The sequence below is a fragment of the Homalodisca vitripennis genome, chromosome 2 (assembly GCF_021130785.1).
Source record: "Homalodisca vitripennis isolate AUS2020 chromosome 2, UT_GWSS_2.1, whole genome shotgun sequence".
NCBI lineage: Eukaryota > Metazoa > Arthropoda > Insecta > Hemiptera > Cicadellidae > Homalodisca > Homalodisca vitripennis.
Window position 1 is genome coordinate 196,072,335 of NC_060208.1, and position 17,245 is coordinate 196,089,579.

At 35.7% G+C, this 17,245-nt stretch overlaps 1 protein-coding gene across 3 annotated transcripts in view; it reads left to right on the forward strand.

The window, feature by feature from the left end:
- LOC124355236 (voltage-dependent calcium channel subunit alpha-2/delta-4-like) overlaps positions 1-17,245 on the forward strand; it is an 88,307-nt gene that overhangs the window by 41,610 nt on the left and 29,452 nt on the right. For all 3 annotated transcript variants that reach the window (XR_006921749.1, XM_046806278.1, XM_046806279.1), the window contains 6 exons: positions 165-323; positions 4,474-4,554; positions 6,095-6,169; positions 9,687-9,794; positions 11,735-11,818; positions 16,484-16,625. Coding sequence is in view for 2 of the 3 variants with exons in the window: in XM_046806278.1 (XP_046662234.1) it covers positions 165-323; positions 4,474-4,554; positions 6,095-6,169; positions 9,687-9,794; positions 11,735-11,818; positions 16,484-16,625 (649 nt within the window). In the remaining variant the exon portion in view is untranslated. The remainder of the gene's footprint in view (positions 1-164; positions 324-4,473; positions 4,555-6,094; positions 6,170-9,686; positions 9,795-11,734; positions 11,819-16,483; positions 16,626-17,245) is intronic.

The window sequence follows — 17,245 nt, forward strand, 5'->3', positions numbered from 1 at the left end:
GTAGTATTTATACAGTAGCATTCAAGTAGAAACTTTTACAGTATTTTTTGTCATAGATAGTTTCGTATTGAGAACAAAACTATGGTATTTGCTTTCTACTTACTATATTCTATAAAAAAACTAATATTAGACGTGGTTACTAAAACTGACATAATATTTTACAGGGTGAGGAAGACGGGGGTTTGGAGACAACATTCTGTGAAGGCTTTGAGAAGGTCTACGAAGAGGAAGAGTTTAACATTGCGCCAAAAATGCAGGAGTATCGGCTCATGACTTCAGTTTCCGGTCCTGCCTTTGACCACAAAATTAACCGAGGAAATGAGGTAGTGTTAGATAGAATGATTTGGGCTTACGTAACTGAAATATTTGTGTTAATTTCAATACAAATAAATAGGTTTCTCCTATTATCTTGCTTTAGATTACCGTAAAACCCTCACGATCCAACGTCTAATCAGCTGGGTTTGAAATATTTTTTTTATATTTCTATAATTGAAAAGGGTCTTTTTTCAACTAATTTCTCTATGAATTTTCCTGTCACATAATTGTGCATTTCCTTTCCTTTAATCAATTATTGTCCTTCAGTATTGAGAAAATCTTTCTTTGCTTAGCCTTAAAATTGAATTACAAAAATAATCCAATCCTTAATTGGTTAGTGTACATATTGTAAATCTATAAATTTTATTTTGTGCCAGAATTATAAAATTGTGCATGCTCGTGTAATCCATGGCTGCACCATATTGGGCGGGACTCAGATTGGCATCTTATTTCCAATATCAAAACTCCTGTTGTTAATCCATACTTGTTCTCCCTCTCACCTTGGTCTGATATGCTGAGTTTAATCCTGGCTGTATACTGTAACGATTGTAGATTAATTATCTGATCTGACTCATTCTTGTGGGCTGTTACAGAAAGTATTTTGAAGTCTTGAATTTGTAAATAAAAGTAAATAAATAATCCATACAAGCAAAAAAAGATATAAATTTGAAGTATATAATTTGATTAATAAAAATGCTTGTAATTATTTTTTTAACTTTTTTGGAAACAGAACATACTTAATTAGTTTCCTTTTTAGTGTATATTTTTTTATTTTTTGAAAAATACCTACAAAGTTTTATTAATATTTTGAGTGTATAGAATTTACGGATTGTAGAAATGATTTGTTTTTAAATATACCTTGAACTTTTTTCTTGCATAGTGCAGTATTTTTGGTTAAACATCTTTTATTAAAAATTATGATTTCCATTTTATAAAAAAAATTAGTAATTTAATCAGGCAATAATAAAATAGCTTAATACTCTATAACCTGACTTTGTTTACGTGTATATATATATATATATATATATATATATATATATATATATATATTTCTTGTGTGCGTAAGGTATGTCACTGAACTCCTCCTAAACGGCTGGACAGATTTTAATGAAATTTTTGTGTCTCCATGCAGATTTGAGAGTGGTTTACATTTACAAATTTAATCAGTTACAAATTATATTTAGAAGATAAAAGTTTTCAAGGGGCCTGCACATTATAAACTGGAATTACGAGAAAGCTACTACAAGCAAATAGCCAAACACTATTTGAAGGCACTATGTTATGATGTATATTTGTGTTTAAAATAAATTTCTGGTTGAACTTATAGCTTGAGTGTTAGACCTCTTTATAATAAAGTACATTTACATATAGCATGCATCATTTAATAAGTTTGTTGTAGTTCGCAGGACACCACTCACCCTACTAAAAATGTAAAATTGTAAATAATTCAGTTTATGCATATGAGCAGTAATGACCATGAAGTAATTTTCATTATTTATTAAACGTTACATGAATTATTGTAAGTTTATAAAATTGACTTGATTTTTGGTCATAGCTTACATACTAGAACTGTCGCAACAGATGATTTTATTTTTGTTACAATTACCTTAAAACTGTATCTACTCCTAATCCTAATCCTAATAATAATATAAATGCGAAAATACCTTTGTTTGTTTTGCTTTCACGCACAAACTATTCAACTGATTGCGCTGAAATTTGACATGGACATTCTTAGGGCCCCTGGAATGAGTATAGACCTATTTATATTTCGAAAATCCCTCCGGCTATGCCCCCCTGGTCTTTAAAGCAGCAACAAAACTCCATATTGGTCTCTAAAGTTGTGAAATGAATTAAAAGAGCATTTTTAATGTATTCAATTGTTCTGTGTAAACCTTACTTATTATTTATTTGTTTACATTTATAGTGTGTACAAATAATTGTAACACTGTTTCAGATTTCAGCAATTAGATAAGTATTTATATATCTCACAAAATGTCCTAAAACATCACATGGCCAGAATTTGACACCGAAGACTCCCTTTGATGAAGCAGTCGGCAAGAGCTATGCTAGATGAATGTTCGCTGGATATGATTTTGACCTAATGTAGTAATTCCAGCTCTAAATATTCTAAAATATTAAAAATATTTTTCAGTTTATAAAGAAATAAATATGTAGTGTCATTGTTAATGTACTTTTAGCTGTACATTTTTATAAAATAGGCCTATTAAGTATTTAGATCAAAGAAGACAATGTTACTACCTAACAAAGTAAATTAGATTGGCCATAAATATAAACTTTTTGACACATTTTTATTGATTGTGGGAACAAAGCAAACTCAATATTGGCGTCAAAAATATAATTCACTCGATCCAGCAGTGGTCGTACAAGTGCAACTCCTACTAAATTACTTGCAAAGGAGCAGGTAACTGCTAACAGTGGAGATAGAAGAGACAATGTAGTCTAACCTAAATTAGTTGTCTTTTGACAAAAGTAGGTTTCTCAAAGTATATAAATATATATATATATATATATATATATATATATATATATATATATATATATATATATATATGAGAAAAGAGGCAAAATCAGCAATGGAACAAAAAATAGGTACTAACATCTAAGAAAATTACAATGACCATAAATATACACTTTTTTAACATGTTTTCTTGATCGTGGGAAGAAGGCAAACTCAACATTAGCGTATTAAAAATAATTCTATCGAATCAGAAGTACTCATACAGGTGCAAAACTTACAAAATTGCGTGCAAAGCCGCATGTTTTGTATATATGACATTGATAGACTCAGAAACTTGAGAAGTATATGATACGCCCATTGTTGTAAATCGCCACCAGGCGGCACTGCAAAAGATAAAAGTTTTCAAAGCGCCTGCACATTATAAACTGCAATTACGAGACAGTTACGTATATTAAATACCCAAACACTATTTGAAGGCTAAGTTATGATGTATATTTGTCTTTAAGATAAATTTCGGATTGAACTTAAAGCTTGAATGTTAGACCACTTCATAATGAAGTACATGTACGTGTACAATGGCTATAAATATACACTTTTGACAGATTTTCTTGATTGTGGCAGACTTTTTATTAATAATTAGAATATTAAATATAATTACTCATCATCATCATCAGACGTTTCCGTTATCACGGGTCGTCGTACACAGCCTCCTCCACTTTTGTCTATCATTCCAGGTCTCCTCTTCCTCCACCTGTATTTTCTGTAGTCCCCTTCTCTCTATGTCTTTCCACACTTGGTCCTCCCATCTTCCTCTCGGTCTTCCTCTTGGTCTTCTTCCTCCTTTCTCCTTCTCCAGTGCTATTCTAGGCATTCTATTATCTCCCATCCTCTTCACATGCCTCATCTTCCTGTATTCTTCTTCCTTCCATTGTCTCTTGCAGTGAAACTACCTTCAATCTTTCTCTGGTTATTTCGTTCCTTATTCTATCTCTTCTTGTAGTCTTCTCTATCCCTCTTAAAAATCTCATTTCTGCAGCTTGCAATCTGCTTAAATCATTTTTAGTCCACGTCCACGTCTCTGCTCCCATATAATAAAATTGGTTGGAAATAAGATTTATACATCAATACTTTTGATTCTTTCCCAATGTTCCAACTCCACACAATGTTCTTCACCATATAATTACTACTCCTATTAATTAGAGTAGGGAATGAAATATTTTACATTCTTTGTAAAGTTATTGGTTAGTAATAGAAAATATAATACAAGATTGTATGTTTGTACAACTGTGCTTACGTGCTCTTGAAGCAGCACACACTGGCCATATCCGATGAGTATTTGTTTACTCATAGTATCTTCTAGAGTGATCCACCTCTGTGACAGGCCATCTACAACGAAGATCAGCTGAGTATCAAAATATGTATCAACACGTGTGAAGTGCTGGGGAACTATGGCTGAAAACATGCACCACTTTCAATTAGGTTTTCAAATAAAATTTAGTTCTTACTAAAAATGTCATCACCAATGGGGTTGTTTTAATTTTAATATCAGGAAATAAAAAATGTATAGATTACAATAGATTCAACAATATAGTTGAATAATCAAGATTAACATCTAGTTGTAAGAGAGTACTGTGTATCTATATTGCTCTGTATATACATAAATATTTTTGTATTTTCAGTCTCGAGAAGCACAGCTTTTAGGAGTGGCAGGCTCTGATATACCTGTCAAACACATCGAGAAGCTTACATTGCCTTATAAGGTAATCATTCTTTATATAGTGAAAGCTCACAGTAATAATTGCCCAATTTCCATAAACATATAATGCGTTTAGCTAAAAGAAGAGCATGCAAGCTCCAATATCATTCAGGTTCCGCTTGACACAAAATTCTATTACCTCACTTTTGTCTTCTTTAGTATTTCAAAGCACCTCTTCATAGCACATTCTCACTTCATCTGTATAGATCTTCCTGAGAATCTAACCCCTGACCTCTCTGTTAGAAAACTGCATGTTGACTACAGATGAAGGTCAACAGTTGAGATAATCCTAATAAACACACATAAACTGAGCTGTCAAGATAGTTCTTGAAATTTTATGTGTTCTTGTTGTTTCTAGTTCAATTAAGGTTAAGGTTTTAGGGATATACAAGGTGTGGCCATTAAATAATGAGACTGATGCTGCTATGGATCAAGGAGACATGCTTCAACTGTTATTAATCAACTAATGTTTAGTGTGGACCTTTCTATTAAGTATAGCAGCTAGTCTTGCTACTCTAAATAACACTATTTAGTCAGAGCCTACGTTTGCGTTATTGGTGTTTTTGTTTTGCCGGATAAAATGGTTAATGTAATAGTAGAGCACAACGAATTATTGTGAAATTTAACTTTTTGACTTGGAAAAACTGCTACTGAAATGTATAATTTACTGAAAGAAGTGTATGGCAGTGAATGTTTATCACGGGTATGTGTTCATTAGGGTTCATTTCTGGTTTCAAACAAGATATAGAAATCTTACTTCAAGACCTTTATTTTTGGTAAAGCTTGGTATGAAACATTCATGAACACTGGTAGTTTACACCACATTGGAGTGTGTTTGTTAGAGATTGTTTGGATAAAACATCATTGGTTGGCTGTGATGGGCCAATATCTTGGCCTCCTAGGTCTTCAGATACTACCTTGTATGATTTTTTGGAAGTTTTGTCATAAATCAGGTGCATATAAATAAGGTTAACACCAAAGAAAAGCTGATAGAAAGAATCAGGAGAGCGTTTGTTGAAACTGATGATTAAATATTACTTCATGTGTGGATCGAACTGAAAGTTAGATTTGATTATTTGCGTGCAAATGATGGCAAACATAACAAAATCAAGTAAACTCCTTGTCACAAAAATTGAGAAAATATCTTATATTTTGGTAGTAGTTTTATAACATTAAGTAAAAAATAAAGGTTGTAGTTTGTTTCAAGCTGTAAAGATTTTTTATAAACACCTTGTATCAAGAACGTAGCCAGGAAAACATTTTGATCTGGGTCCAGACAACTGATATTTTTTCTTAGTGGACAGAGAGTAAGGTCCCATTTTGTTACTTATAAAGTTGGTGACCCATTTCTTTGTTGTGAATGATCTTTCAGCAGTACGTGTCAGTAATATTGAATTATAAAACAATCGCTTAGTAATTTAAAAAAAATTGAACATTTGGGAGGTCCAGACCCCTTGTTGGCTACGTTCTTGTCCTGTATATTAAATAATTTTTATTTATGTTTTATAGTAATAGTTTGTTTTGCATTTGTCAATTAATGCCAGATTGGAGCCAATGGCTATGCGTTCATGATCACTAACAACGGATATCTTGTGTTTCATCCAGACTTCAGACCTGTGGTAAGTTTGAGTTTTGTGTTTTCAACGATTTATGCTAACCATACTCCCAACATAAGAAATCCCAGTAATAAGTTCTTAAATAAATCATTCGTAGTCTTCTTGCTTATATTGGAAACTTGCTTATAGTGAAATTGTGCTACTAGTTTATAATTTACTATCAAATCAAATCTTTGTAACAAAATTGAGACTTAATATTAGTGGTAAGAATTCATTTTGATTGTTTGTATATTTTTTCAAATAGTTGTAGGTAAATTGGTAACAGTATTTTGTCATTAATGCTAAATTTACAAATGTGGTAAAGAAATGGGTTAAAAAATTTAGTATATAGATTGTTCTGGACCTATGTCAAAATCTTCCAGAATATATTCTAGGGGTCAAAATGAAACTTTAATATTACAAACACTGGTACAAATAAGCATCCTTTTGAGCTTGAACCCTCAAAAGATGGAACAAATAAGTCATATAGTTTATATTTTAAATCACTGCCCCAGTGTAACACTAACATTTTTTTAAATCAGACATTTTGAGACATTCTGATTTTATGATTTTTTTCTCACAATAAATGGACTTCATTAAATATTATTTGTAATTTTCACTTTTTAGTTAGTTATTTGTCTAGGCGGTTAAGTCCTTTATAATCTTAAGATACTATAATACTTAACCACCTAAACACTGATACTGTGATACTTAGTGATACTGTGAGCTCTCCTCAATCTGTCCCTCGACGAAGAACAGGAAGGCTTCTGCTCATCTCTCTAACCCTCTTCACCGTTCTCTTAGTCCAGCCTTATCCTTGACTTTGTCCGCTGAAATGGACACGATGCCTTCTACTCAACCCAGAATCCTGCCGCTTTACATTTACCACATTCCAGACTGGCATACCCATGTTGCTGCCCTACATCGTCTGACTGGTGGAGATTTCACCGCCCGCTGTTCGAAGAGTGAGTTTATTGTTACCACAACAAGCATCCTGACCTTTCGTACAATTCAAGCTTACCTCACTGAACGGAATGTAAGTTTTTTTACATGTTCCCTGTTTGGCATTCGGTAGGTGTCTTTTTTAACTCCTCTCTTTGCTACCGCAGAAGAGGTTCAAAACAGTTGTTGGAACAGCGTTTCTTTGTGGGCGATGTCTTTCAACTCCGAATTAGGAAGAGGGAACAAATCTTTGGGCTGACTCCCTTCACTGTGAGTGTGAACAGGACTGTGATAATACCTGGCCGGCCAAAGAAATTTACGATATAAACAACTTGTTCTATGTACGTGTTGCTGTTTGCCCCTATAGAAAGCTGCCTGGACCCGTCCGATGTTAACAATTCGGACATGGGTCGGATAATTGTGGCCCTGTGCCAGATGTGTGGGATGTGGAGGACTGCATTCGTCCCGGTTTTGTGAAAACCCATCTGGCAAAATAGGCCATTGTGTCAATTGTGGGGAAGCGCTCAATGCTAGTTATCGTAGGTGCTGTGTTTATTAGCAAGAAAAACCAGGAGTTTAGACACGAACCGCCAAAATGTCGTGACAGCAAATAACTACCTTATTCAAGTACACGCTTATATGAATAATCACGACCAACGAGTCTGCTCTCAGTTAAATGAGTCACCACGTCGGCAGGGGCGACAGCTCAGGTGAAGCCTCCTCCTCATCGGGTGATAACTTCGAGCCTTCTTCTGACCTGCGGTCGACTTGGTCTGATGCGGTTCGAGGGAGGCCGACCAACTCAGGAACCCTCCCCCCGGCATCACCCTACCGTCAAAAGCTCTCCATCTCGATCTCTCCTGAGACTCCTTAGACTTAGTCATCTCGTCCACGAGATCGCCCTTCGAAGCGACCCTAAGCTTGTGAACAACTGCCTAGACCTTGTACGGCTCGCCCAGTGAAGACCACTGACGCCGATCGAAAGTGCCTTTTTAAAGGCCACAACACCATCTCAGCCTCTGCTTAGCAGACCGCTGCCTACCTCCTCAGGTTATTTTTTATTGGGGGAACTATACAAATTATTGTTCTACTCCAGAATCTATTCGACCTTCTCATGCCCACTTGCCATGTCTAGACAGTTTCGTCTCATTATGCGGAACTGCAGCTCAATTAGGAATAGACGTCATGAACTCATTCATTTTCTTCATTACTCTGACGTTAACATTAACTTTGTTCAGGAAACTCACCTTTCTCCTAAACATTCATTTGCCATTCCAAAATATGTTGTTTATCGTACCTATATGCCAATTCAACTTTGTGCTCCTCCATATGGTGGGACTGCTATTTTTGTTCATCGTCGAGTTTCACACCGCCACTTCGCCCACCCAAACTTTGTTAGCGAAGTCACTACGGTTGCCGCTTCTTTCGGCGGACCTGAAATCATTCTATCCTCAATTTATAACCCTCCTCGATCACGGATTACTCCCGCTGAACTTGTTCAGCTTCTTCCATCTGCCCCGCCACCGGCTAGCTTAGCGGTGATTTTAATGCTCCTGCTACTCCAACTCACTTCCACCAAATCCGTCCCACAATCCTGACATTCTTGATTTTATCCTGTATGTGTCAATCCTGCATTTACATGCAGCATCAAATGGATCTGTTCTCCGCGTAGTTCACTTGTTGGCAGATCAAGATCAACACAGAAAAATGTGAATCGATCTACTTTACCTGGAAGGACTATGGCCCGGTTCTTCGGGAAGTCTTAACTATCCAGGGTGACAGACTCCGATGGACTACATAGACAAGTTATCTCGGGATGGTGCTGATAAGGCGGCTCTCGACAAACGTTGCTGCAAATCGCAGAATCCAGATTGGCCGGGTGGCTTTCATGTCTCTTGCTCCACTTCTTCACCTCTCTTCACCACTTACAACCTCCACCAAGCAGCTCCTTTACATTTCGATCATACGGCCATCTCTCACCTACGCTTCCCCCTTGTGATACAACCGGTTGGCCGCTACCCCTAGGAAACAGCTCAAATCATTCCAAAACAGGGTTGTTTGTTTCCTACATGGAACCATACGGGCCTTGCGGAAGATAAGGTCGGCCAGTAACCGTGTCACATGTCAAAATTGCATCTGATTTTACTCTGCTTATTTGTACATATTTACTCTGCATATTCTCATTGCCATCATGGTTCCTCATAAGACCGATGTTGAGATTTTGGGGCATCGTCAAACTAGGTGTTACTCATATAAAAATGAAGCTTCAAATCTATAAGTCAGTTTGTTTTTGATATATTGTGCAGATATACAGACAAACCGGTAACATTTTTTCAGCCCCCCAAGTGATAGGCTTTGCTAATGGTTAGCCAATTGAAAAAAATCCAAATCTAAAATACCTTATAGAGGTTTGTAAAATAAGTCCTGAATATTTTACAAAAAGTTATATAAAACCTTTTTACAGCACAGTTTTGAAAGTTGTAAACAGATATACTTTATAACTTATTTTAAACGTAAAATTCAATAGAATTTGATCTGTTTAGTATTGCTGTGAGTATAGCTAAGACATAATTGACTGATAGTGTTTTCTGAACAACAGCACCAAGGAAAGTTACGAACTAACTACAACAGTGTTGATTTGACAGAAGTAGAATTGATGGATGATGACAACAGCACACCTCGGGAACCACATGAGAAGATATTAGAGGTCAGTATGTGTCTGTCAAGCTATAATACTCTAAAATAATCTAAAATATGGAAACAGTAATCTTCTATTAATCCGGCACAGTCAGGACTTGAGGCATGCATACCAGAGAAATAATGTAGAGAAAGTTAATAAACAATGATAGTAAAACACGTTTTTATTATTCAATTATAACCTTTAGGTAGTCCTTGTTATATGTGGATTTATACAAAATATTTTTTAACGGTCTATTTACACATCATAACAAATGAGTGGAACATGGTCGAGGTCGAGGGAGCGTTGATCATGGCCCTGTACCGTACTGCCACTGCCACTGCCAGTCCAGTCGATAACCTGTGTCGAGCACATTTATTGTGAAATTCACCTACCGTTACTAGAATCATGGAAAGTGTAACTGGTTACACAGGCGAACAGTTCACTTGACTCTAGGTCTAATCGTTATCACCCGAAGTTGCAGAATATGACATCTAGCCTCTTCTCCACACCCGCATGATCATCATACGTCGTTGTGTGGGATATTAAATGATTGTTTTGCGTTGTTCAGGAAAATCTTACTTTTTTAAAGGCGTGCCGGATTACCAAGCGTGCCAAAATAGGATGTCGGATTAATGGAATTTTACTGTAGTAGTATTTGGTTGCTTTTTTGTTATAGGTTATATTACTTTATTTACAAATACTATAGAGAGGTATTTAACTAACGTTTTTATTTATAAAGATACGATATCATAACATTTTTATTGTCATTACACAAAAACATGTACATATAGACCGTTTATAGCTAATACTGAAAAATAAGTTAACAATGTGTGCTTAACTTACAAACAACAAAAACATAGATTTAAAATAGTTAAACACTTAAAGGTCTTTCAGCTAGCTTTCGCTGTGCTGGTCATTGGAAACGTGCCTTGCTAATTATTTATAATTCCATGAGTAATGGAGTTTAGTATGAATAGCTAATTAAAATTACACAATCTCTCAGTCAAATAATATAATTATGAACATACTGTGGTATATGGGTAGGAGTGGTTGACACAGTCAGTCTCCTTACTGGCACATCTGTACTGAAAACTATAGCACTACTTATTATATTTTACGTAACTTGATTTCTTACAGACATGTTAAAATTAAAATCTTTAAAAGAGTTAGGCTACTTTATACCAGTGTTAACCATAGATCTGATGACTATAGGAGAAACATATGGTGACCAGAGTTACACACAAAACGAGATGGTTTCCTATGAGTTGAATGATGGTGTAGTTTTTGATTACCAAACCTTCCTTCCTGATCCAACTTCATCCTATTTCTCTTGTTACCAATATTCCTGAAGCCACGAAAACTGCATACAATGCACTTTTTGAATGTCACTTATGTTACGGAATAACTATTTGGGGTTGTTTTTCGGATGGAAATCTTCTTTGTGACCTAATTATGTAGAAGAAAGCACCAAGGATAATGGTATGAATAGGACCTACAGAGAACTGCAGAAACGTATTTAAAGACTAAAAATTATTGGCAGTGCCTTCCATCTACATCCTGGAAACCATTATGCACTGCAGAACCAAGGATCCTCCAAAAAAAGCATCTGCATAATCACTTCACCAGACAAACAAAATTATATACTCACTAATTACCGAACTACCTAATTTGAAAAGAGCCGTCCTATGCTGGAATGAAGCTGTTCAACAAGTTGGCTGACTATCTGAAAAATGACAACCCAAGAATCATGAAGAGAATTCTTCATCATTGGCTACAAAATCAGGCCTTATACACACTTGGGAATCTACTCATGGAATGACAATCTATGATTTGACTAGACATCGATCTATTGTGGTTACTTTTGACTCTGTAACATATCTCAATGAGTATTGTCTATTGTCTGTTATATTTTTTACCGTTTTTTCAATTGCTGGAAGTGTAAAAATGACTATACTGATGTATTTTAGCTGCGACAAGCTATGATCAATCACACTGGGGGCCAGATCAGTAACATTTCTCATCTCCGCATGAAGTTCCCTTATGATGATATGGTAAGTCTCAATATTTTCGTGCTTGTAATAAACCTGTTTTATCTTAAAAAATGCTGTTTTTAATAGTTTACAAAAACACAAGAGCTAATTCCTAGTCATCAGTTGTATTAATCGTAGTATTTTGCTGACAACTACAAGACATTTATTATCATCTACACTTGTCTTATGATCAAGAGTGAATTTTTAGATGGGTAAGTTTTATTATTTCAGTTCAGACTCAGTTCATTCACATGTGGTGACTGAGAGTCTATATTAATCGTAGTATTTTGCTGACAACTACTAGACGTTTATTATCATTTGCACTGGTTTTATGATCAAGTGTGAATTTTTAGATGGGTAAGTTTTATTATTTCAGTTCAGACTCGGTTCATTCACATGTTGTGACTGCGAGTCTATGATTTCTATCTTCTTTGGTTATGGGCGTTAGTTGGGTACCACTAAATGGTTATGGGCTCTAGTTGGGTACCACTAGATGGTTATGGTGGCTAGTTGGGTAACACTAGATGGTTATGGGCTCTAGTTGGGTACCACTAGATGGTTATGGGCTCTAGTTGGGTACAACTAGATGGTTATGGTGGCTAGTTGGGTACCACTAGATGGTTATGGGCTCTAGTTGGGTACCACTAGATGGTTATGGTGGCTAGTTGGGTAACACTAGATGGTTATGGGCTCTAGTTGGGTACCACTAGATGGTTATGGTGGCTAGTTGGGTACCACTAGATGATTATGGTGGCTAGTTGGGTACCACTAGATGGTTATGGTGGCTAGTTGGGTACCACTAGATGGTTATGGTGGCTAGTTGGGTACCACTAGATGGTTATGGTGGCTAGTTGGGTACCACTAGATGGTTATGGGCTCTAGTTGGGTACCACTAGATGGTTATGGTGGCTAGTTGGGTACCACTAGATGGTTATGGGCTCTAGTTGGGTACCACTAGATGGTTATGGTGGCTAGTTGGGTACCACTAGATGGTTATGGTGGCTAGTTGGGTACCACTAGATGGTTATGGTGGCTAGTTGGGTACCACTAGATGGTTATGGTGGCTAGTTGGGTAACACTAGATGGTTATGGGCTCTAGTTGAGTACCACTAGATGGTTATGGGCTCTAGTTGGGTACCACTAGATGGTTATGGGCTCTAGTTGGGTATAACTAGATGGTTATGGGGGCTAGTTGGGTACCATAACGAATGGAACGCCTGTGATTGTTTCGTTTCTGATTGGCTGAAGGTTTATACTGCAAATTGTCAGCTGCAAAAATAAATTCATTATTTATGTTGTTTCAGTTCTTCTTGTGTATATAAACATAGTGTATGGTTATAACTGATAGCATGATTTATCTACATTACCATATTTCTTTATGTTTAACTAGCTGACCCAGCGAACTTTGTTCCGCTTAAAGGCAATATCACATGATCACATTTTGTACTTTTTAAATTAGGATAATTGTAAATAAAAAAATATAATTATTCAATGATTCTTTATTTGCCATTTATTGTAGCACCTTGTGATAAACCATTTTTTGTTTTTTTTTTATTAGGCGCGAAAAAAATAACGCGGAAGGTCTTCCGACCTGTGAACATGCCACATATAATTGGACCATGGGAAAAACATGGATGTTCGAGATTAAGACCACAAACTTTTAAACGATTGGCCTTGTGACTTATTTACAGTCATGGCGAATGCAAGACGGATCAGAAATTGAAGTCGTTTAAATTGAAATGGCATGTCGGTTGGGATCATCGGGATACTCGGAATGACAACTTCCTCACCTTTGAATTTTCTTTGAGTATTGTGGCGTAAATAAAATTGTTCATCAATTTACTTACCACCAAAATGTGTTTCCGTTGCACAGTTTTGGCTGGTTTAAGTTTTTAAGCATGATTACAACAACCAAACTTTAGTTGTAAATTGTGCTGTGGTAAGCCAGGTACATCCAAGGAGTTTAAAAATTCAATTGGATAGTTGGTGGCATCACCTTCATTTGCTACACAGTCAATAGATTTGATAGAATGCAGTGTACCAATGATCTCATTCTGAATTATGTAGTTTAAGTCATCTACATCTTTATTCTTAGCTACCAAAATTGCTCGCTCACTCAACCATTCATTATTTTTGAGGTTAGTAACGATGGTTTGGGAATACTTTGTTAATGAGTTCGTCTTTCGATGAGACAAAGTTATAGAAATTCGGAGGAAATGAAATAAATCCGCTCGATTCGTCGACAGGTACTCGACGATTACCGATAGTCAGCAATTGCTCAGAGAAATCTTCAGCAGATGTATCGTTTCAACAATGCAACTCTCATGTTTGTTGTCAGCTGAAGTTTCTTAACATAGATTCGATGATTTGAGGCAAGCGTTTATCTCGTCGGCAGCAGTCGATCTGGGAATTACTGGCAATGTTTGGCGGAAATCGCCAGGCAGTAAAATCATTGAGCCTCCAAAACATCTCGAGTCATTACGTTAGATCTTGCAATGTTCGGTAGAGTGCTTCCAATGCACGTTTATGTGCGATTGTGCATTCGTCCCAGATGATGATCTTCGATTCTGATAAAACTTTGGCCATAGCGGAGTGCCATATTGCATGTTGGTTTTTCAATATATTCCAGATTTAACGGCAATTTTTTTAATGCAGAATGTGTCGTACGACATCCTTTTAGTAATGTGGCTGCTATTCCAGAAGAAAGCAACTGCAAACCGCAGTGTTGGATCTTGCACGAACAGTGGCTAAAATTACTGACATGAGGAATGTCTTACCAGTTCCACCAGGGGCATCCAGGAAATAGATAAAACCACCATTTCCATCATCAGTTGCCTTCATTAATGTATCATAAACTTCCATTTGTTGGGGATTCATCAGGGGTACATTCGTTTTTTGAACTTCTAAATCTAATTCCTGGTGATCATATTTTACATTTCCGTTCCAATTCTCGATTAAATGCGTCATTCATTTCACAATTTGGCACTGGCATTCCTAACCTGACTAATAAACTACCGCATATAAGATAGCACATGTCTTCAATCAAAAGCAAGGCCCTATTATGTATCTCCTAATTCATTTCAAGATTGGGATTTCTTGAATTGACACGAATTTGATGTAAAAATATCTTCTGCCATATTATCCTTGTATTTGTGCCATAGGTTAGATGGGTTCGATGGAAAGCATGTCGAAATGATGATAGCAAATAATGTAATCTGACTTGGAGATGCAGAGATAATTGCTTTCAATTGTAAAAAATTAAAATTTGAATTGTATTATCTGGATAGTAAAGTCTATGTTTAACAGTGATTGCAGAAACAGTTTGAAACAAAATTTGCTGTTTCTCTTAAGCTTACTCTATGCTTTCAAACTATAAGTGTAAAGAAATGTAAAATAGTAATTAAATGATATAAAACATAATGTTTCTTTTGTCGCATTATACATGTTTACAAAGAACAGCTGATTAAATTTGAAAAGGCTCTTTCACTTAATAACAATATGTTTGCTGCAATGCATTTTCTTACTGGGTATTTCTGTAACTTTTAGAGAGACCAGTGGGGCGGAATCCTGAATCGGGAACGGGATAAAAATAAAAAGTATCCTATGTTCTTATCCCAGTTCTTAGCTACCTCCCTAGCCAATTTTCAGCCAAATCGGATCAGGCGTTCTTGACTTATAAATAGTGTAAACTAACACGACTTTTTTTTATATATATAGATTTATGATTTCTATCTTCTTTGGTTATGGACGTTAGTTAGTTGGGTACCACTAGATGGTTATGGCCTCTAGTTGGGTACCACTAGATGGTTATGGGCTCTAGTTGGGTACCACTAGATGGTTATGGGCTCTAGTTGGGTACTACTAGATGGTGGTTATGGTGGCTAGTTGGGTAACACTAGAGATGGTTATGGGCTCTAGTTGGGTACCACTAGATGGTTATGGGGGCTAGTTGGGTACCACTAGATGGTTATGGGCTCTAGTTGGGTATCATTAGATGGTTATGGGGGCTAGTTGGGTATCATAACGAATGGAATGCCTGTGATTGTTCCGTTTCTGATTGGCTGAAGGTGTATACTGCAAATTGTCAGCTTTAAAAATAAATTCATTATTTATGTTGTTTCAGTTCTTCTTTTATATAACATAGTGTATGGTTATAACTGATAGCATGATTTATCTACATTACCATATTTATTTACGTTTAATTTAATTTATTGCAAAGTGTATTTATGATACAGACTTAACTTTCTCCGTTCTTATTAACACCTTTTATGTTGCATGGCATTTGAAGTATCTTTATAATGTATTGCAATATAAAACAATTGAAGCAAAATACTTACAAGCCATAGTTATAGAATTATTGCTATAGTATGGGGGACATGATAATGCAAGTATGGGTTGCAGCGCAATGTACAGTTCATAGTTTTGTGTTGTTAGTACGCAACTGTATTTATACACTCTCAAATGTTAAATGAAATAAACTTTTGTACATAAAGTAAGTTATAGGATCATTGTATGAAAATGTCATAGTATAAGCTATATTTTACGGTTTATTTAAGAACAGGAATATCATTTATTGAAAAATCTCTCTCCCTTCCCTCAAAACTTGTTGCCCCAACACACAGAGGCATGTTTGTTATAAATAAATAAAAAAAATTAAAAGAATTGATAAACTTATCTGTTAACCAGAGACGAGTTGGATCAGAAACCAGAAACTACTACTTCTCTGGCATAAAGGGAACTCCCTTCACGATAGGACTCGCACTTCCTGAGGGATACGGCAACTACTGGATAAAGGCAGGGAACATCATCAAGCGCACTAAACTGGAAGGTATCCTAAACCTCATTTATATTACTATGATTAGTTGGTATCAACACATTCAGTTATATCAAGTTATTAAAAGATAAATATATTTCACTAACGTAATTAAATGTTAAATATTTCTAGAATGTGGCACGGACATAATTTAAAATTTTTTATGTTTTCTGGTTCCAACACCTGAAAATACCACAACAAAACCACAACCACTTGTTTGTCGTGTTTCATTTGGTGTGTTTTTTCCCACATGCATTAAAATTAAAATTTAGTTCAATATCTTCACCGTAGGGTTCAAAAAGTGTTTGGAAAACTATGTTTCTAATAATAGTACATTTTAAAGTTGGCCAGCATTTTATAAAAATTCAGTTTATGCCTTATTATGAAACGAATCTTGATCCTGAAACTGATTTATGTAAGAGTTGGCTGTATTGGTAACCATCTGGAATTCACCCCATAAAAGAAATCTTAAACTAAAAACACTTTAATGACCTTATTTGTGGTCAAGAATGATGGGAGAGATTTCCCATTTAAAGATACAATTAACATATTCAAATGCTTTTATAGATTATTTTACAATTTCAATCAATTAAAAAGGATGATAGAACTTTGGTCATTTGCCATTATTATAGGTC